General features: G+C 37.6%; 1 protein-coding gene across 1 annotated transcript in view; it reads right to left on the bottom strand.

The window, feature by feature from the left end:
• Nucleotides 1–23,126, bottom strand: part of ITGB3 (integrin subunit beta 3) — a 73,113-nt gene that overhangs the window by 7,151 nt on the left and 42,836 nt on the right. The window contains exons 3-11 of the mRNA XM_015832215.1: nt 22,221–22,425; nt 20,939–21,191; nt 19,488–19,659; nt 17,906–18,067; nt 16,122–16,217; nt 15,750–15,839; nt 12,909–13,043; nt 8,144–8,573; nt 4,759–4,987 (exon numbers count right to left, since the gene is read on the bottom strand). Of these exons, the coding sequence (XP_015687701.1) occupies nt 4,759–4,987; nt 8,144–8,573; nt 12,909–13,043; nt 15,750–15,839; nt 16,122–16,217; nt 17,906–18,067; nt 19,488–19,659; nt 20,939–21,191; nt 22,221–22,425 (1,772 nt within the window). The remainder of the gene's footprint in view (nt 1–4,758; nt 4,988–8,143; nt 8,574–12,908; nt 13,044–15,749; nt 15,840–16,121; nt 16,218–17,905; nt 18,068–19,487; nt 19,660–20,938; nt 21,192–22,220; nt 22,426–23,126) is intronic.

Here is a 23,126-nt window from a genome sequence, read left to right as displayed (position 1 = left end):
CTTGGTTAGAATTATTGAAAATAATCCAATTTAAAAATTGTGATATCTAATTCAACAGTAATAAAAATATAGAGTAGGGTTCCTGCCACACTTGACTTATTTGCCTCATTTTGGTGTTTTTTTCTGGTGAGGTAGCATCTATTTAGTTTTATCATTGCAAAATCTGGGAGAGAAGCAGTGTATTGAAATGAAGATGGGAAATACAAGTAATAGCCACATAAAGAATGGCTACCAAATTCAAAAAAGAATTACAGCACAGAAAGCTCAGAACCAGATGCTCTGAACCACTCAGAACAAAGGAACTGTTTCATTTAGAATGACAAATGAGTTGCAACTTTTTTATTCTTGAACAGTTTGCACTACTGGACTGGGATGGTGAAGATGCCAAATTTACCATGGTTATCCGAGAGGAATGCCTTGGCTTCCCAACAGAGTGTATTAAAGAATTGTATTAAACTTTTAAATGTCCTGCTCTACTATTGAGGTTGTTTGTTTCCTAAGGAGATTGGCAGATAACTATATACTTTCTTTTACTGAAGCATGAAAACGGTGGAGATGACATATGAAATGGGAAATGATATCTTATCAGGTTGAGTTAAGATATGGGTTATAGTCACCCTCAAGGGAGGAGTAAAAAGAAGCAAAAGAAACAGATGAAAATCCACTCAAAATTCTTTCCCACTTTGAACAGGAACAATAATAAAAAATCTTCATGAGTAGAGGCACTAAAAACTATGCTGACTCTCGTTGCAACTGCAACAAAAGCATTCTAAAAATTTTGTAGCAACAAGAAAAGAAATAAATAAGTGACAACATTCAATGATTATTAAAACTGTGAATCAGCATGCAGGATATGGCTTCCTATCAGTTAAAAAGAGCAGATAATATCCCAATGCAATCCAGTGGAGATCTTGACATAGGGCAGACAGACATGGAACAGGAAATAGAATAGAAAATAATGAGCATTCAGATTCATCCAGAGGGTAAACAGACATAAAAAAAAAAAGAATACATGCCTACAAGTGGCCACAAGATAATGATTCTGATTCAGCAGCCATAATTAAGGGATGGGAAAACCAAGTAAGAATCAGGTGATGTGATCAGACCCCATTTCTCATACAATTTGACTGGTTATGCAGCCAGCTCAAGTCCTATGAAAGGCCAGTAGATATGTAGTAAGGCATTAAGACACTAATTACTTGGAGAACAGATCTGCATGAATGGAGCAATAAAGCCTAACAGACAATCCTAACCAAAATGAGAATGAGCACAAGAGCAGCAGGTTACCAGTGTGCCTACTGCACTGCTGCAGCCACAGGTCCAGCAAACAAGCCAATGTCTGTTTAAATTACAAGTGACACATGTAACATATGGATTTAAACTTTCTGAATTTAAACGTCCAGTCCAGAGATGCACTATGAAGATCTTATACTTACCACCAGGAAAGGTTCTGTATCATACAAGCAGCAACATTACTGAAATAAACTTTGATAATAATTTCATTTATGCAAACATCCCCCACACACACATACTTTGATCAATAAAAGTAACAAAATCATGGACTGATGGAAGAGGGATGGGCTGCCACTGCTCACCTCTTCTCGTCTCCTCCCCCAGCCTCAGGACAGCCCAGCTGCCTACAAGCAGCAGAACCCGGGAAGGGAGAGGGACAAGATTTCTATTTTAGTCTCAGCCACAGAGTGAACAGACAGAATAAACAGATTGTTTAAACAGAATAAACAGAAACCAAAACGCCCGGGAATAAAAGTAAACTAGCCAGAAATAATTACGTAGAAAAAGTGACTGAATAGTAAAGACTCTGATGGAGTAGAAATAGAAAATGGAAAAGATAAAAGATAATTTGAACTCTGTACAGCTTTGTAGAGAGTGACAATAGGGATATGAAGAGTTTAAAACAGAAGAAATACAGATCACTGTATTTTTATTGGAAACCATCCAGAGCTGATTATAAGATGGGCAAGAGGGAGAGGGAGAGGGAGGGAGGGAGGGAGAGAGCGAGAGAGCGAGAGCACTGTTTTCTTCAGACAGTGATCCCTTTAAAAACTAGACAATTTGAACCATGGGACTCAGGTTAATGATGAAATCTTTTATCAACTTTATTTTTTTTTTTAGCAGAAAGCAGCACTTGTTCCTCCATGTGGACAAAGTAATTGTAGACTGTATTATTTCAGGACATTTCCAAAACTTCCTATCTTTCTTTGCTTTCAGCAGAACTTCCTGTTTCCATATGTAGCAAGACAGTGTAAGGATTACCAAACAAAAAACAAAAAAAAAACCCCAAAACCACCAAAAAACCGTTTAACCTATTTAACCTAACATTGCTAGTTCACATTAATTTACTCTAAATTGTGTGTTGAGCCAAAACAGAAAAGCCAAAAAAAAGCAAAAAGCTTTTTGCCAGCTGTAATTATAGTGACCTCACATCATTTTCCCCCTAAAGACTTAACGTTTTTCCTTTATTTTTATCATTTAACTTATACTGTAGAAACCACAATGCACATCCTTTCACACTCAGGTGAAAAATATAGAAATTGAACTGTCTTTTAAAAATATTTACCTATACTGTCTGAGATTAGATACTTTATTAGAATATGCATTTTATATATTTTTTTCTTGGTTTTGCTCCAGAATTTTCCTTTGTAAAGCATAATTATAAAGAAATAGTTTAAAATTTTGATTCTTTGAGATTTGCCCCCTTTTCGTTTTTTTTCCTTTATTTTTTGCCAAGAAAATATAGTCACCATAGCTTGTTATGCATGTGGAAAGAACACAAGAATAATGTACTACCTGCTCAGAATCTTCTTAAGTAAAACAAAAATCTATTAAAAAAATTGCTTCACTGCTAGGAAAGAAATACTATGAAACACAATTTGCACAGAACTTTTTCAGACAGTCAGATAAAATTCCCAGCCCTATTTTAATACCTCACTATAGAAAATCTGAGTTATGGGTGACAAAGACAGTTTCACTGTTATATAGTCGTTTTACAGTGAGATGGGCGGCAAACCATTTCAGTTAATTCTACAAGGAGGAGATACTGAGTTATGAATGTTCCTGGTAGGATTTAGACAACTTACCTGAGTGGCCACTAGTAATGTCATCACAGGCTAGGAATTTGATTAAGATTGTTAAGACTTTGGAAGGCTCCTGAGATATGATCTAACCCGATTTGAGCAGATAAAAAACAATTCAGAAAGTGCACTCCAATTTGTCCTTGCTGTTCACAAATATTGACATTCACAAGCATGGCCAGATTCCTGATGATCTGGAAATAGCAGTCATTGTTTTAAAAAGATCTGAGGGATGACCCTACAGATTTTATTCCCATTGGCCTGTCAAGTACAGGCAGTGAGCTTCAGCCCAGGCACTCATACGTCAAATTTAGGGAGAGGTGTGAACACAATCTTTTAGCAGAACAGGTCAGTTTTAGGGCAAATTGATACACCATTAATCAGCAACTTGTTGTCCAATTTTTGACAAATATTCTACGAGCACCACAATTTCCTTAAATACAGATTTTGGAGACAATGACAGGAATTCATTTTATTTGCTCAGTCACGTTATGGAAAAAGTTAAAATTCTCCACAACTGGTCATCACTTGTTATTATGCATTTAACCTACAGCTCACTATTGCCACATTTAAAGGAAGAAGAAGAGGTACAGAATGAAAGTAGTATTGCATCATCGCAATGCAAAGCCCGTGGGGTTTTTTTTTGCACACATGGTACCTAACTGTGAACATTGCTTTCCTCATTTTGACAAAAGCAGCAAGATCCTACAAAATTCCATGTGTCAATACAGTATATCCTTGAAAATCAGATGCAATCTTCAAAGAGGTTTATCGACTGCCATTATAACGGTTATCCTAAGAAGGTATTTATCTTATTAAATGCTGATATTACTAACGCGTGGATGCGTCAGTGTTCCTGATTCTGAAAAGGATTATTGCTAAAAGATCAGAAAGAAGTTTTCTGTGCTCACTCCAGCAGCACACACACTAAAATAAGAAACAGGCATGTAACACACATCTCATCAGACAATGCAGAATATTTAGGACTTTGCAGCTATAGGACATGTGATCATTTCAATTTCAAGGAATTTTGCTGGCCATGCATTATCACTGCCACTGGATTTATATATCACTGCCACTGGATTTCTCCCTTCCTGAGCTTGAACTGTCAGTGGAGAGAAAAAAAAGTGAAGAGGTTTTGACACTATTGTGCATTCCCTGAGTCTGAAAACCCAAATCATTAGTAATTCTAAATATCCTGAGTTTCAGACCCTGATGTTAGAGAAAAGCAGCATAACAGCTAAGATATAATGCATCTGAAAGCTTGGGACTAGAACTTGAGGACAAACCTGTGCCAAACGTAAGGAAAATCTTTGATTTATGTGTGGCAACCCTTGGGGTCATCTTCTGAGGACTGTAGGCCACATCACAGGCAGCCTCCTTACTGTTCTTTGCTGCTGAGGGGATCAAGATCATTTGGTCAGAAGCCCAAGGTTTGAAAATGTTTTTGAAATTTAGTTCAGAGAGCTAATCTTGAAATTAGGACAAGAGTAGTCAGCTTGTGGGCCTGAATAAAGATCAATTACTTTCCTGAGGAATGCAGGTACCATTTACCTAGGATTATGAATAATTACCCCGAGATTCAGGAGTGGAAGTAGATCCTAAGGTTCAGACCCCCAAGAACTGGTTTCTTTCTCATGAAACCAAATAGGAATTTGGCACTCACTTTTTGATGGTGCAGGCATCAGGGCAGGTTGGGCACTTGTCACAGGTATCTCCGTAAGAGCCAGGCTGAGTACAGACACATTTCCCACAGGCACAGTATCCTCGGCCTTGCCCACTGCACACCAGCCCATTGCTGGACATGCAGGTGTCTGTCCGAGTTGTACAGTTGCAATACGTTCCAGTCCAGTCAGGGTTGCAGGCACAGTCCCCACAGACGCATTTCCCATGTCCTACAGGCAAACAATCGTATGAAAATAGGTCTTTATTTTTAATGCTGTCAATTTTAGCATTAAGGAGCCAGTCCCCTTCTACCTTCTCAGCCTCTCTCCCCAAACACATGGAAAACAAATACAAAGTTAAACAGGATAACATACTTTCTGGAGATCACTGGCTGATTTTAGGGAAGTGGTTCTTATTTTCTGACCTCTTTTTGTCATTCAAATGTTAATAACCAGAAAGTTTTCATACTTTGTATTATTTTATTATAGGCAATTTCTCCCCATTTTCTCCAAAGAACTCAAGGCTTCTTCCAAAGATTGGCTTCAAAGCCTGTAGGGATTCCCTTCAGACATTCCAAGCAGGACCAAACAAGTTTCCCCAGGGATCTGGAGAAAGATTTCTGGTATTTTATCAACTCCTCATCATTTTATGCATATAGTTAGATCTGAGTCATACTGTATGTATATATGCACAATTAATTAAAAATACAAAAAGGCTGAAAAGTCAGATTCTCAAATGTGTAGGGGAGACCTTTTTGCCTCACTTGAGACTCACCAGACCACAAGATATGACTGTCAACTTCTACCCACCAAAACATCTGTAATGGTACAATAAGGTCACTTCTTTTAACAGTTCTGATACCATTCCAGAAAGGTTGAAATATAATTGTTAATTTAATCATTGTAGATAGTGCAGATTGTGTCTCTAGAACAGTGTTTCATAACTTCCTCAGCAAGTTTAAAATGTGCAGACTTCAAATCCCAGAATTCATCACCCAGCACACTGTTCTAGGATAAGGAAAGCTATAGGCAACGAAGTTTCTGCTCTTAATACTTTACTTCAACGTAGCCAAATAACTAGGACTTCTCCTTGCATACACTTTGTTCAGATGTGCACTGACCCTTGAAACTACTGGAGCAGTGAAGTCATTAGAATCTGATGATTATTGCCTTATGAGAGAAAAGCTTAGAGGCCTCAAAAAAGCTGCCATGGAAATAACCAGCGGAAGTATTTTTCTATAGTATTGACCTACCTTCTAATACAAATTCATGAACAGAGGGAGGGAGGGAGAGAAATACAGACAAATAGATTGACAGACAGCAGAGAATGAATGATAATGAAGACTAGTTGATGAGAAATTCCAGTGAATCATGGGGATGATGAGCTGAATGAGGGGCTGGCTGGAACAAAATCTCTAGCAATACCAGGAAAATATATACAATATTAGGAAACAGTTTGTGAATTTGTCACATAGCTAAGAAATAATTACTTGTCTGGAAAAAAACAAGTAATGGCTTCATCAAAGGGTATTGAAGGGGAGGGTTGGAGTAAGTAGAACAACAAAAATAGAAATGGTTCTTGGAACACTTACAGATGTCCGATTAGATTTTGGATCTTCATGCTAAACTCCACATCTCAGAATTAATTTGCAAGCTATCTCATCTCATACATAACATTAATTAAAGTCCCATGTCACAAAGAAATATAATATGGTAGGGAAATCTTTCCAATTCCTTGTTGAGGAACATCTTCATCTGAATGTCAGGTTACTCTTAGAAATATACAGTAACAGCAGGGCCAATAAGGGATATGGCAAAACTATTCAGAATCCACATTCAGTTTTGAGCAGATTCCACTTCCTACTAGTACTGGTGATGTTATCTAGTTTGGTAATGAAATGTTTGCAGGAAAACAAACAAGTCCTGAGAGCATTAAGAACCCCACATTCATTTTTTAAATCATATTTCTATGACAACTAGTGCCCTGTAGCATCTTTCTCAGAGCAAGTTAGAAATGGTTGCACAAAGAGTTCTTGAGAAAAGCAATTACTTTCTTTCCCTTTGTAGTACCAAGTTGAAATCCTGAAATTACTGTGTACAAAACTGTGCCCTCCAATTGCGTCCTGGCTGCTTATTATTAAACAGAAGCAGCCATATCTGTGTTTCTCAAGTGGAAAATTAGGCCAAATGAGAAGATTGCAACCCAGATTAATTCTAACTATCCTGGTGGCCACTGAACAGAACAATTACAATAAGTTTTTAGAAAAAACACAGTGATTAAGTTCTGTGATGAGTACCTGGCCAGCCTGTTTTATCAATGTTTGAGGATCATCCTAACATCCCATATTGCACAATAGTTGTATTTTGTATCACGTACAGAAACTTCCCTGGAATTGAATGAGTTGTTGTTCTAGACACAAGCAAGTACAATTCTTCCACTTCTCATAATCAAATCACAGCAATAGTTTCCTTTAACACTGAGTCACATACACAAGCAGTCATGAGTTCCAAACAGATAGCTGCTTCTAATACTTTTTCCCTCTTTCATGAAAGTGAATTGAGTCCTATCTGGATCACCAAGTTAATGGTTATATTGCACGAAAGTGTTTAACTGTTTTTTTTCCTAAGCAGCAAGTTTTAGCTTGCTTTTAGAGGCATGCAAATACAAATGCTTTTTGCTTACTATACCAAGGTTTTGATTTAATTCTTTCCTAAAGAACAGATTTTTCAGTTCTTGCTCCAACAATTTTAGTAAAGCACAAGCTTGACAAATTATATGTGTTTATAGTTATTCCAACTTGCTCTGGCAAACATAAATAACTTTGCATCTGTATGTTTACAATCCCAATAGTAATTAAATATATGAGTTAACCTTTAGCCAGAAGGAGAATGAATAATCTGTGATATATTTACACTCCTGCACTTACTCACAGCCTAGACAAAAATAGAGAAATAACAAGATAACACCTTCCCTTATTTTTCAAACCACATGTGATTATGCCATAAAACACCTGAAATATACCCCAGAAATGAAGCACTTTAATTCTCCAAATGTTGCTGAATTATCCCTCTCAGGAGTTGTTATGAATTGGTTATATTAGCTGCTGAGGATGCTGTGAGAGATTGCTGTTCCTTAATAAAAATGTGAGTGTCTATGTACTGGAAATGTGTAATATTTTTCCCCTTTATGCTATCTTATCTTTAAAGATAAATTATTATATTTAAAGATTATATTGTTATATTATTATTGTATTTAAACTTTCTAGTTTTTTTTTTAAAGAATGGAGACAGAAAGGGGAGTTGCACTCCTTGGAATAATTGTTCTTCTTTGCAGGTATGTACAGCTCTTAGAAGGCCATCCCACTCCCTCGGGCTGATACCACTCACCTGAGCATAATTCTCCTTTGTAGCGAACACAGGAGAAGTCATCGCATTCACAGTATTTGCCTGATATCCTGCCAAAGTCACTGCTGTAGCAAACACATTGGCCACAGATGCATTCTCCCCGCTGGCTGCAAAGTGGTTGTCCCTGACCCGGGCTGCAATTGTCTTGGTGGGAGGGGCCATATTCTTCCTCAGAGCACTCGCACTGGGAACCCAGCCGGCCTGGGTGGCAACGGCACATCCCACATTCAAAAGTGCCATTCCCATTGTTACAGTTATTGCTGTAAGGTTCAGAGTAATTCTGGCAAACACAGTCACAGTTAAAGTTCAACAGGACAGTCAGGCTGTCTTCAAAGCCCACTGGCTTAATGGTGAAAGAGTTCTGCTGGTTCTTTGGACAACCGCGGACCTTTGCTTCCACACTGAAGCTCACCTGGAAAGAGGTTTAAAAAGAAGAATTGCTCAGGTTAAGGAAATATCCTAAATATGTCGCATTCAGTTTAGAAGCATACACAGAGAAAGAGAGAGAAAAACCAATCAGAATAACGTATAATTGTTTGGTAGAGTTACTGGTTGCAAAATCAGCATGGGGAGAGCTTCCTTGTAATGCCGATGTACCTGCAGCAGGCAATAGAACGTATCAGCTTGGATTAAACTTGCACAGTATTTTAATGAGAGACCACTAAGAAATCCAGGGCTGCAAGCTGTACAGTAAAGTTCAGAAACAACAAAAAACCCTCAAGAAACAATTCCACACAATTGCAAAGAAAACTATATGGATATCTTCACAGGTTTGTCTTTAATTAACCTAGTACTAATAAAAAGGGAGAGAGATATTCATTAATTTCAGGGGGGAAATTTGTAGATGGAAGAAAAATCTTCAACTGTTGTTCATCCTCACAACCCTTCCTCAAATCATTTTCAATTTCTTTTTCATTTTTTTCCCTAAGCTGGTCTCCAAGATCATAAACAAGCTGGGCTGAGACAATGAGGAAACTGGCTTTAGCGAAGGGTTTTGTAGTGGACAGCAAAAAACTAACATAAAAACCCAGTTAAATATTTCTATTCCTATAGTGATTTATTTTATTTTGTAAATTTAGACACCACCCATCTCACTATCCAAGTGACTCTGGGTTGTTTACAAATACAAACCATAAAACCAATTAAAAGTGACATAATTAAAAGCAAAATTAAAGCCAAGTACAGAACAAAATAAAAACAAAGTTTAAAAGGCAATTTAAAAGGTGGAGGGAGCATCCTTAGGCTAGCAACCAACCCCAAATTTCCCTGCTATTTTTTAATCCTTGCATTGATTGACAGAGCCAATTCTGTCTCTTCCAGAATGCCAAAAGAGTAGGGACCAACCTCATTTCTGGGAGCAAGATATTAATTAATTAAATGTATTTACTGTCCATCTCACTATCAAACGATTCTAGGTAGTTTACAATGTGATACAAACATTAAAACGTTGAATATTAAATTTTAAATTAACAAAAATTAGCTAAGGTAGGAACCAGTATACAATGGGGTAGAGATGAATCTTCTTCTTAATCCACTAGCCACCTCCAGTATGGAACACCCTTGTTGGAGGCCCAGGCCAATCAAAAGAGCCGGGTTTTAAGGCCCTTTCAGAAGGCCAAGAGGTGGGGGCAGCAGCAGAGAAGGCTTTTTTCTTAGATGTTGCTGATGGAAATTCTTTAACCAGCACTGTCCATACATGCCTTCCCTGCCTGACTGGGTGAGATGGATTAATGTAATTGGAACAGCACAGTTTCTTAGGTAGTCTAGTTCCATGCCATGAAGGGCTTTAAATTCAATATTTTGAATTGGACCCAGAACCAAACTGGCACCCAATGCAGCACATACAGCAAAGTTATTATATGTACAAGCTTCAGAGTGTGCAAAATTGCTAGTGTGGCCATATTCTGCACCAGCTGCAGCTTCCAGCTACTTTTCAACTATCTGTCCCATATAGAACACCTTCGCAGTAGCCCATGTGGGAAATGACCAAGGTATGAGTGACTAAGAGAAGGGTCTCCTAGCCATGATTGCTACCTGCTCCTTGAGCAGGATTCATGAGTCCAATGGTGAATTCTAAGGGACCCCCAAATTACTCACTGGCTCCATATGTGGCAGCACAACCCCTTCCAAGACCAAAGATGATAAACCATCAGATACAGAGAAGCAGCCCCACATAGCCACTCCATCTTATTGGGATTCAATTGATGCCAATTGTTCCTCATCCAGAACTCCCCCATCCAGACTCCCAGAGTCTCTGGGCATTGCAAAAAACATCCACAGTATCATTTAATTCACCTGAGATGTGGATGTACAACTGATATCATTTGCATAGTGTTGATACTCATCCCATGGTGATGCATGACCTCATCCAGCAACTTCATATAGATGCTAAGCAAGTGCAGAGAGAGCCTTGAGCCCTGTGGCATCCCACAGAGCTAGACCTCTTGTTCACGACCAACTAAGATTGGGACCAGCCACAGAAGAAGGAAATGAACCAGCACAAAACCATGCCCCCACACTTCTAGGTCCCTAAACTGACTCCAAAAGATATCATGACTAATGGTATAAAAACTGCTGAAATGTCAAAAAGAGTAACTATGGACACACGATCCCTATCCTGCTCCTGCCAGAGATAACCCAAAAACATGACCAATGTTTCTGTCCCATATCTGGGCCTGAAATCTGACTGAAAGGGGTCCAGATAGTTCATTTTATTCAGGATTCTCAGCAGCTGCAGATCCTCCACCTATTTTCTTTAAAAAGAGGGAAAGATGAGAGATTGAATGAAAAGTATCTAGTATGATGGTAGGTGACAACTTCTTAAAGAGAGGACACACCACAACTGCTTTAAAAACTACTGGCAACACCCCTCCCTCAAGAATTAATTAACTATCGTTAGAACTCAGCCATATGTCACCTTCCAGGTAACCATGAACCAGCCAGGAGGGGGCATGGATCTAGTTCACGGTCATGTTTACTGCCTTGAGTACCCTGTCCATTTCCTTGGGTCCAACAGGATCAAACTGTTCCCAGGTGACCTGGTAAGTCCACACCACAGGACTGCACCACACTCTATGTCCAAATGGGAACATACTGTTGCATTTATTCCCATTACTCACTTCAATCTATAAAAATTAGGGAATAAATGTGTGCCGGGTAATATGAAATCTTGGCTTTTCTTCTGCTGTAGCTACTTTCTGCTACTGCTATCCTTGTCTAGCATAGTTCAGACAGAGACAATGTACAGAATTTCTGGATTTGCAGAAAATAATTTTCTCTTCAGTATCTGCCCACAGCAACCTTTTCCTCTCACTTTGTGTCCCACAGGTATCCCAAGGCAAAAGCCACATACTGAAGGAGATGCTATTGACACAAGTGAATGTCTTTTTTCTAGCATAATTCAACCTCTCCAACAGGAAGAGATTGGATTCTTAAAGTGTGCATTCACCCTTGGAAGAGGAGACAACATGCCAACGAATTTAAGATTCATATAGCTCATTCAAACAACAAATGCTTATTCATTTTAGCTTTGACCACTACACAGACAAGAGTCTTTGTGGAAATAGATTATTTGGCTGCCCATGCCCAAAATGGCCATGAGGGGCAGTACTAGTGCATAGAAGGCAGCCTAAAGTAGCCAACAGGAGCTAGACAGATCACAGTTGGACATTGGCACATCACCAACCTCATTGTCAATGAAACACCCTACATTCTCTCTCCAATAACAATTGTGTCAGGAGAAGAGAGAAACTGCTTTAAAGCTAAAGTAGCTACATATTACTTTAAGCCGCCTTGAGTGTAAAGGAGAGAAGACAAAGGCACGAAAAAACATTGAAAGTATGTTTTAAATTGCCCAGATTCGAGGTCTATTTTATATACAACTTTTCCAGAAATAAATATATTGTGTGTCTAATTGTGCTCCTCTCAAATCTCTGAATTTAAAAAGTTGCCTTGTGTGTCTTCTTGCGAAACTTCAGAAATGTCAAAGTATTATTGGTTCTTTACAAACAGGTTGTTCATAAAGAAAGAAGGAAACAGGTTTATTGTAATTGTTGTAATAAAAAAGTACTGTCCTATAATTGAGGTCTTTTTGACCCACGATTCCTTGGCACTTATCTCTATTTTTTGCTTCTTCCTTGTGTGTATTTTGTGTGACTGCAAGAGATGAAATGGTGTTTCTTGTTATAGCTGTACATTATAGTGACACATTTGCTGCCTAGTCATTTGGATGCAGATACTAAAAAACACGAATTTTATGTTGGTTTTTTGTTACAATGCAGAGAGCAACTTTTCTGACCAGAAAATCTACATATCCATTGCAGGAATTTATGTTTCCAAATGTAATTAAAATTAATTGAGGGTCATAGCTGGGCATTTCAAAATAATGATGGCCCCTTTTTCAAGAAGACATTTGCTAAAATAGGACTGATATCAAGTGGTAATTTTCAGATTGGTGACTCAGGAAATAGAGACAAAAACCCAACTTGATAATGGAAAGATGTATATTCTATTCAGGAAAAGTTCCTTTAAAAATACCTTGGAGCAAAGCTTTTAATAAATGTTTCTCAGAGCTGTTGTGGGGTTAATATTTAACCCTATAGCATGTACTGCTGTACTGGTACAGTATAGCATGTTTGCTGTACTGACATTCCTTTTAAAAGTGCTGGGAAACCATCATCTTAATTGTAGCTTTAATTGCAACTCTCTATGATTACTTTTGCCTTAATATGGGGCCCCCATAACTCACTGTATCGCCGATCTTGAGTCCAACACAAGACTTAACTCCAGGAATGACTTCATTATTCAGGCAGGTGGCATTAAATGAGAGGGACAATTCCTCTGGGAGATTACGGACTTCTAATTCAACTTTGGAACGGATTTTCTGAGGAAGGACAGGAAGAAAAAGAAAATCAGCCTCCATCCAGTTGTGGAGTGGCATCTCATCTAAAAACCCAACTAATCTTCCCAATTTAAATTTGTCAGGCTCCAACTCACTTTAAAATAATAATAATAATAATAATAATAATAATAATAATAATAATAATAATAATAATAATAATAATAATAATAATAGTTCAGTATCTCCTTCAATCTACCTAAATTAGTTAGAGTTGATGTAGATCAGTTGGGAAGAGTGGTTCAGTTGAGCTTGAATCTAAGAAAAAATTAATAGCATTCCACAGCAGGAAAAGCTAATGGGAAAAGCAATTAAATATGGATGGGAGTTTCTAAAATAAGGCAATAACAATTCCAGTGAGAAAAATATTGGGGACAGTAGAAAAAGCCTGGTATGGTAAAGAATGGAAAACAAGAGGGGCATCTAAGTGGCCCAGAACTATAGACATGGACTTGAGGAGATTAAAGTTCAGCAGGATATTGGCAAAGGATGCTAAGAATAACAAAAAGAGTTTCTTCGATATACTCAGTAAAGAATGCAAAATGCTAACAAATAGCAAATAGCAAAATGCTAACAAATAGCAAATAGCAAAATGCTAACAAATAGCAAAGAAAAGGCAGAACTACTCAATTACTATTTTGGTTCAGTGAAAAACATCTTGGAATAGAAGTTGTTTATAAACTGAATATGTGTCAGCAATGTAATGTTGCTGCAAAAAAAAAAAAGGCAACTGCAATTTAAGGCTGCATTAACAGAAGGAGTATTTCCAAATCACAGGAGACAATAGCTTTCCCTTAACCTATGACAACCAAACCCTTAATACAGTGTTCCATTCTGAGTAGATGGAGCGGGATTGAGACCAGGAGGGATGAATAGGTAGCATATGGGGCAAGGAAAGCCAAATGACATGTGTATCATGTTATAATGCCAATGACATGACACCTGCTAGCAGTCAGAGGGAATAACATGATCGACAGAATCACATTATTGTTTCCTTTGCTCAGTGATGTCATGATGCACATGTTATCATTTTGTGGTCATTATGGCTTAGAGCAGAGCCTTATGATTTAGACAAACTAGAACGGATTCAGTGAAAAGCACTGAGGGATGGTCAGGGGTCTAAGTCTCATGAAAAGAGATGGAAGTAAATGGGGATATATGACCTTGAGAAGAGAAGGCTGAAGATATATATGATACCGTTCTTCAAAAGCCTTAAAGGATTTCAAAGAAGAATCTGTTGAAAAGTCTGCTCAGAGCATAGAACAATGAATAATAGATTTATATTACTGGGGATGCAGATTATATCTGAATGTAAGGAAAATCTTTCTATCAATAAAAATATTTCAGCATGGAACCAATTATGCTCTTCACTGAATATGTTGAAATAGACTGCTAGTTATCTGCTCAGGATGCTTTGAATTCCTGTACTAAGTAGGGATTGGATTCATTACCTAAATGGCTCCTTCCAGTTCTATGTTCTTATGAAATCAAGGATCAGATTGCTCAGCCATAAAGTTCCTAATGTAACTTTCTGTAAGTATCTGTCAGCTGACCACTAGGGATAGGAATCTTAACTATTAAAAGAAACAGTTCAGTGATTCAGTCGGTGTAAAACAAACAAACAAAAAAATGGTTTTTTGATTAAAGCATTAGCTCAAACTCAGGAAACTGTGAGTTCTAGTCCTGCCATAGGCACAAAGCCAGCTGGATGATCTTGTACCGGTCACATTCTTTCTCTCAACCTAGGAAAAAAGCAATGGCAACCCACTTCTGAAATCTTGCCAAGAAAACTGCATAGGCATGCCAGCCAGTTGCCAGGAGTCCAAAGGAACTCAAAGACACTCTCCAAAGCAGGAGATGGATTCAATGCTAATAGAAAAGATAAGAAATATAAAAGACAACTTTGCTTTGAAAGTTTTAATGTGAAACTAGGGTTTTATGCTAACTGCATCTATATATTTAGATGCCTATATAAATGAATAGCCATGAGACCTGCTGCTATACTCAAAAGAAGGCAATGCCAGAAGTTTTGTTGAAGGGCCAAAGCCCTTAATAAGACTTCATTATCCACAGTAGATATATTGGTAACATAATTTTGTTTTAGCAAATAAATTTAAGAAGGCCACAATTCAGGAACAGAAGAAGAGAACGCATGGGGGACAATGCAAAAGAAAAGAAAAGAAAAGTCCCAAGTGCAACAAGTGCAGTGATTTATCAATTATTTTATCTGGTTTTTCTTTTTTAAAAAATGACTAAATTCCAAATAAAATTACTAGAGTTTTTCAGAAATCAACCCCTTATTTGCACCTCCATTCATCCTCTAAATTAGAAGGCTCTATGTTGTATCTTTGGTACATGACAAATGTTAGTCAAGCAGTGGGCTGAGAAGTACAAGCTATTGCTTTAAATTCCTAGTTATGGCTAAGAACATGTCAAAAAGGTCAAAAAATTCAAGATGTTATCTGTGAGCATGTGATCAAAGTTGCCATTCTTTTTCATTGTATATCACAATTATAATATTAAATAAGCAGGCTTTCAATTACATAGTTATGCTCCTTCCCCATAGGCATTTTTTAACCACCCCCATCCCCACCAGTTTGATATTTTGGTATCTACAGAAGTTACCTTTTGCCAGACAAATCCTCACAATAACCCAGTGAAACTTTTAGACATTCCTATTCATGGACTCACCCCATAGGAATCCAAAATGAGCTGTAGAACATTGCTTGAGTCCCTTGACAAGGTCCCTACAGTAGTGCCTGGGAGCAGCTCACTGTAGTTCTGAAAAGAAAACAGCACAGATTTCCCTTAAATGGACAAATACAAGCTAAGAAAATTGGGATACAGTTTTTCTATGTCAGACTGATTTTTTTAAAAAAAGTTTTAAAAGGGAGCCAGCACTACTCTCTTCCTATCTCTGGTAGAGTTCTTTGACTTCTTTTTCTAATAAAGAACAGCAAAAAAGGAAACAGCAACCCAACATCTAGACAAACTTTTTCTTGTTTCGACTTTCCAGTCCCACAATATTCCCTAAACATAATGTGGATCAATGTGTCTTCTTACCTGGTAGAGACCAACTATGTTCTGAGTCACTGCAAAAATCAAGTTAATGTTTTTCTGTGAGAGTTTGTCTGTCAACAGACCAAGGGATGGGTAATCCTTGGGAAGAAAAACCAAGAGAGGCAAATGAATAATCTGCTTGCCTATCATTGCACAGAAAAAAAATCATAGCTTATAATTGATTGAACATAAAAATATGCCACTTATTAGTTATTTTATGTACTGTACCTAATTAAAACATTGGTATCTCACCTTCTTTCCAAATCTTCAAGACATTTACAGTAAACCTACCATCATGCTAAAGATATTCCCATAAATGTTATCTATGAAAAAGCCAGATCTCGAGACCTCTTTCCAATCTACAGTCGCCTTTTACAGTATTATAAGCACATCAGAGAATCTAGGATGGTCCTACGGGAATTAAGGGATTGCAGAGCAAAGTAATGTGGAAGAATTATTAGGAACAGAACGTACTGTAAATAAGACTACATTCCAGCATAGTTTTTAGGCACACCACCTTTACTTTCTTCCAAATTAGTGTAAAAATGCAATTTATTCCAAATGGGAAATTACTGCTCTTGAGAACATTGTTAAAGTTAAGGCAAAGCCTGCTTTTTTCATGGGACAATGAATGATCTGGTCTCAGTTACAGAGTACCTACACTGAGGGTGCAGTACACAATATACACTCCAGAAAAAAGCTTCAGACTGTAATATTGTTCAGAATTTGCTGAGAACCTAGGGCAGTATCTCACTATCATTAGAGAATCTAGGGGGTTTTGGTACTGTCTGATCTTGATTGTTTTCTTGTAGACATTTAATTACCCAGATTATGTAACATCATCAGTGATAGTAAGGAGTGGGGTTTGCTCTCAGTTTATATTCTATTCTAATGACTTTTGCTCTGGCAGAGCAAGCCACTAGAATATAAACTGAGAGCAAACCCCATTCTTTACCAGCATTGATTACGTTACCTAGTTTGGGTAATGAAACAAAGGAAACAAACAAACCGAGATAGCACCAAGAACCCCTCATTTCAAACCCAAGCTATAAATATTCTCCTTTATCGGTACAGAGAATCTCAGAAGGCCAAAAGCAGTGGGAAGAGTCTGGGATTTACATGTCCTTTTCTTTCAAATTACAAAGCCCCACTGACTACCTAAACACTCTGCATTCTCATGCCATCCTTCTTTTCATCTTCCTCTCCTTCATTAATGCATTAATGTCCTTCTGAAAGCCCAAAACACCCTAAGCCAAATTTTCTTTATCATCACTGGGAGAAAAAAAAGCTAAAGGAGCAAGTACTTTGGGTAGCTAATGAAGGAGGAACAACAATACCTTTACTCAGTAAGAAAATATTTATTTATTTATTTATTTATTTATTTATTTATTTATTTATTTATTTATTTAATATGCTGCCTCACTCATCAATAAGATGACTCTATCTGAAAGTTCAGATAGTTCAGCTGAAAGTTATTTCAAAATGGCAAAAGCCCCATTGTTTAATACGACTAAGCACATTTGCCAAACATGGAGTCACATTATTGTTCCTAGTGCTAGTGATTAGTATACAGAAAGCCTCATTGACTGAAAATTCCAGCATTTGTAATCTAGCTTATCTGGAGGACACCAGGCTAGGGAAGGCTAAACTAACTTTTAACTTAGATAACATAGAGAAAGTAAACCTAAGGTCATGGAATTTTAGCCATGTGTATCATCAGCTATAATGGAACAATTTTTGTACTATATTAATCCTATTCCTGTGGCTACGACATGAAATACCCTCACCAGTGTGGTAGAAGCTTCATAATAGTTATTGCTGTTCATGTGGCACTTCCCATCATTGGGTATCACAATTCCAGCCAGTCTCCCATCTAAAGCAATATGTGTCTTGGCATCTGTAGTGAAGACCAACAAGTGGGAGGCATCAGGTCTCCAGCCAATTTTATCCTGTAAGAAAATAGTCTCCATTATATGTTCAAAACAAAATCAAAACTCCATAAAGAAGAAGTCCACAAAGATATTCACAGCACCAATCAGAGGAAATTACTTAACTCTTTAAGGCTGAAATATAAATGGTGGAAAAGAAGTGGTGTACAGGTAATCCTCGAGTTACAACTACAATTGAGCCCAAAATTTATGTTGCTAAGTGAAACATGTGTTAAGTGAGTTTTGCCCCATTTTTTTTACTTTTCTTTCCAAATTGTTAAGTGGATCATTGCATTAGTTAAGTTAGTAACTTGGTTGTTAAGTGAATTTGGATCCCCATTGACTTTGCTTGTCAGAAGGGTGCAAAAGCTATCCCGTGACCCCAGGACACTGCAACCATCATAAATATGAACCAGCTGCCAAGCATCTGAATTTTGATCATGTGACCATGGGGATCTGCAATGGTTTAAGTGTGAAAAATGGTTATAAATCACTTTTTTCAGTGCCGTTGTAACTTTGAACGCTCATGAAATGAACTGTTGTTACGTCGAGGACTACCTGTATGGGGCTGACTCATGCCTTTTAAAAAAAAATATTTTTATTATTAAATTCAATAGTAAAAATCAGTAAGAGTCATATATAATAAAACAAAATGTAAAAAGTCACAATGCAAAATAGCAACATATATATATATATATATATATATATATATATATATATATATATATATATATATATATATATATATATATATATATTTCTTTTTGCTGACAAAGAGTTAAAGATTTAAGTGGGAGACTAGTATAGCTATTTCAGACTCATTTTGTCCTCATCAGCTAGCCACACCCTTTATGGGATTCGAACCAGGGCAGTCTGCATGCTAGGCAGTTGTGATACATTACAAATCTGAATTTGTAATGTATCACAGTTGCGATTTGAGCCTGCTTAATGCCCCTAGTTGGGGGGCTGCAAGGCAAAAGAGATTATAAAAAAAGTAGAACTACAGTATAGCAGTCAAAATGCAAAGGTGCAATCAATCAGACTGGTCTGTCTGAATCATCCAACAGGTCACCCACTCCCATACTCAATAACTGAGAGAAAAAAATCTCCAAGTGTTTAAAGGCAGGCCGGCCAATTGATTCTTGGGTTAGGGGATGTTCCTTCTATCCCTTTAATAACTATATATGACAACCGAAGTATGGTTGATTTCTGAAAACATAAATTTGATCGATGTTTAGGAGACAAAATATCTCAGGCCCCCAAAGAGAAATCCAGCCCATACATCTTTGCCCACTTAATTAGCACCAGAGTAATGTTGAGAAATAGATTTTTCTCCTAAGATACTCTTAAATTTCTAAAAATCTGTCAAACAATAACAAATTTATAACAATAATAATAACAAGATTATGCTGAATCCCCCATAATAGAGATGGCCTCTTACATCACAGACAACTGCTTGGATAATGGCATCAAATCCTCCTTCAGGTGCATCTCGATTCTTAGACACACTTTGCTTCTTCACCTCCTCATTGAAACGCTTGACCTCATCTGTGAGAGCTAGGACATGCTTGTAGCCAAACATTGGCAGGCAGTGATCATTTGGTGGTTTCAAGCTAAATGATAGCATATTAAGCTTAGAAAAGGTAACAGGAAACTAAAAATCCAAGGAAGTCCACAGAATTTAGCACAGCTATTGGCCTCAAGTTACACACCCTCTCAGCTAAACAACCCAATCAATTAAAGGTTCTTTAACCCAATTCTTCCCCTCTGTCACAATAGTTTCCAAAAGCATATGGAAGTTTGGCAGTGCTCTCATTAGATACATTAGCTGTTTAGTGCCATTAGAGTTAAGAATAAATAGTTGAAACTGCTAAGGAGAAACCCAGCTACTACTCATTCCTGGAGTTACTTAGCCTATATAACACCACTACTTTGTGAGCCAATGTGGTTCCAGACATAATTGGTGGTTTTAGGGGTGGGGATTGGGGGAGGGGAGTGTGTTTGGGGATTATGTGTGTGGGACTTGGTTTTTGGGTGTCAAGTAAATTTCGTTGTATATGTATACTATGTACGCACATACAATGACATTAATCAATCAATCAATCAATCAATCAATCAATCAATCAATTAATTAATTATTAAAGGTACTGGATGACACCTTTACAGCCCTTCAAGGTTTGAGACTGGGTTACTTGAGTGATCACTTCACCCTGGTTTTTTCTATCTGCCTGATGCAGTTTGGCAGGATGGGCATGCTTTGGATCCCATTGGCTAAAGACTGTTGGTTGGCAGGGTCCAGAAGGTGTCCCTTTGTGTTATGGTGCCCACCCTATGAAACCTTATCCCACTGGAGACAAGAAGGCCCCAATCCTCGTGGCTTTTCATAAGGCTCTGAAGACCTGGTTCCATGTCTGGATCTAGATCCCCAAGTGTGTGAAGGAATCTATCTCCTATTAATGCTATATGCTATGATGTTTTCCTTTGCTGCTATGCCTTTTTAAATTTTGTATTTGTGGTTGTAAATGTTTTATTTTTATTTGTTAAGATGGGCAGCTATACAAATGAATAAAATGAAATAAACCTCATGAAATTCCCTAAATTTTTTACATGATATTAAGAAAGAAATATATCATTCTGTCTGCACATATTTAAGATGAAGAGGGAACAGGAATACACATTTAGCAATCTTTAGAATTACAGTTTATAAATTTTAGCATTAGAGATAGGGGATCTGAGGTGTTTGAGATGCTTCTAGGCTGCCACACCCTTCATCTCTGATTTTTGGCCAAGTTGACCCAAGATGATGGGAGCTAAACTCAGTTGCAACTGGGGAACTCAGGTTTGTTTAACAAAGATTGAATCATCAGTATTTCTTCTGACTAGAGAACTTACTCATAGCATGGGTTTTCAATGGCCTCTGGAGGAGAAATGTACATGTAAGGGGACAAGGGTTTGTCCACAAAAGCTCCAAAGCCAATCCTCAGGTTGCTGGTCACTTTGCGCATTTTCATGGCTAGATTGGTACCTAAGTTCTGGATATTGTGGAGGTCATCCTTCATGGAGTTAGACAAATCCATTAGATAGTAGATGTCCACGGGATAATCTTCCACCTGGCGCACTTGTATTGAGAAAATTTGGGAGTCATCTGAAACAGCAAAAATAGATAAGGGCTGAAAGACTAAAGATGAGGGATGTTTTTCCAAAGATTTCAACTTAGTCTACTCTTTCCAAATGTTTGATTTACTAAAGCCACATTGTCACAGGCTTCGGTTATTATAAACGAACCCAAATATGCACCATTCGTTTTCCCATGACTGATATTTCTGGCCATATGGGATCAATATTTCAGATCAGATCAATTTGATGACCAAGCACAAACATATCTGTAGACATCTCTCTTTTTTGTCACTGCCAGACTTCTAGCTTTAGCCAATATCTTTTCTTTCTCTTTATATTTTAATAAAAATCAATGTAGTAAGTTGACATGAAATAGTGCAAACTCACATTATTTCTCATTACAACCATATACTCCAGATTTTTATTTGCATATTGGCTTACAATATTCAAATACATAATTACAAATAATTAAAAAAGACATATAACAAGGCAAGGCAGCAATAATGGTTCCAAATACAAGTTAGGTCTCATAGGCATCCCTGGGAAATAAAAGTAATGGGTGGCTGCTAGCAAATGCTTTGCCAAGAAATATGTCCACATTCTTAACAACAACAACAACAACAGCAACCTTGTTTAAGTCTGCTTTTTGGCCTTGAAAGACAAAGAGCAGTAGGCCTTTCTAGTAAATGAAGGTTTAAAGATTGGACATACCCAGTATAGTAGCCATTTTGTAAATAGCAGCTGCAATTTGTCCTCAGATTCCCAGTATGCCCATAAGATCTCAAAAGTTGACTACCATTGCTGGAAGGTAATATGTCCATCCTGAATAAATAGCTAATTGTCAAGTCAATGAAGCTATCATAGGACAATTCTGAAACTATCAAGCTATCATCATATTGTCTATGAGACCATGTTTGCAGCATTATCAATCAAGTGAAGCAATCCTTCAAACTCTTAGTAGATGCTTTCTTCTCTATTTCTTACTATTTCTCTAGAGATGGTGAGGAATTAATGCAAGGCTTTCTGTGGGTAAATCAAGTAGTGTATCTGGTTTTACCTGGACGCAGGTGGAGCTCAATCTTCTGTGGAGTCATTTGGGTGATGTCACTCCCTGATCCTTTGGCACTGAGAGGTCTGGCCTCCCGTATGAAGGTCCTGCTGATTGGATACTCTATAAAATCTTTTGTGCAACCATTCTGAAGGATATTTTCCATTAAGTCACAGCGAGAGAAAGCATTTGGCATCTCCTGTTGGAGGTTGAACTGAAAGAACAATAAGATTTTGGAACTGAGAAGTTCTCAAAGTCCAATCTAATGATGTTGATGCTAAATATATTTTTTTAAAATAATATTTGACCACAATCTGCTGCTTAGTAAGCTAGAAAAAGGTGGGATAGACAACAACACCAGATGGATTTGTAGCTGGCTGACAAACCATACTCAGTGAGTAGTCCTCAATGGTACTACATCCACATGGAGATAAGTAAGCAGTGGGGTACCACAAAGCTCCATCTTAGGCCCACTACTCTTCAATATCTTTATTAATGACTTAGAAGGGGAACTCATCAAATTTGCAGATGACGCTAAACTGGCAGGAATAGCCAACACCCCAGAAGACAAGCTCAGGATCCAAAAAGATCTTGACAAACTTGAACAATGGGCCCTATCCAACAAAATGAGTTTTAATGTGGAGAAAAGCAAAGTTTTACATTTAGGTAGGAAAAAAATCAAAGATACAAGTACAGATTAGGCGAGACCTGGATCAGAAACAGTAACTGTGATAGGACTTTGGAGTCCTAGTGGACGATCACTTGACTATGAGCCAGCAGTTTGCAGCAGCAGCCAAAAATGCTAATACAATCCTGGGTTGTATATAGAGGCATAGAATCAAGATCATATGAAGTACTGCTTTATAAAACCCTAGCAAGACTACACTTGGAATACTGCAACCAATTTTGGTCACC

This window comes from Protobothrops mucrosquamatus, unplaced genomic scaffold (assembly GCF_001527695.2).
Source record: "Protobothrops mucrosquamatus isolate PMUCROS unplaced genomic scaffold, P.Mucros_1.0 scaffold1, whole genome shotgun sequence".
NCBI lineage: Eukaryota > Metazoa > Chordata > Lepidosauria > Squamata > Viperidae > Protobothrops > Protobothrops mucrosquamatus.
Note: the sequence above shows the minus strand (reverse complement) of the source record. Positions and strands in the feature narration are given on the sequence as shown.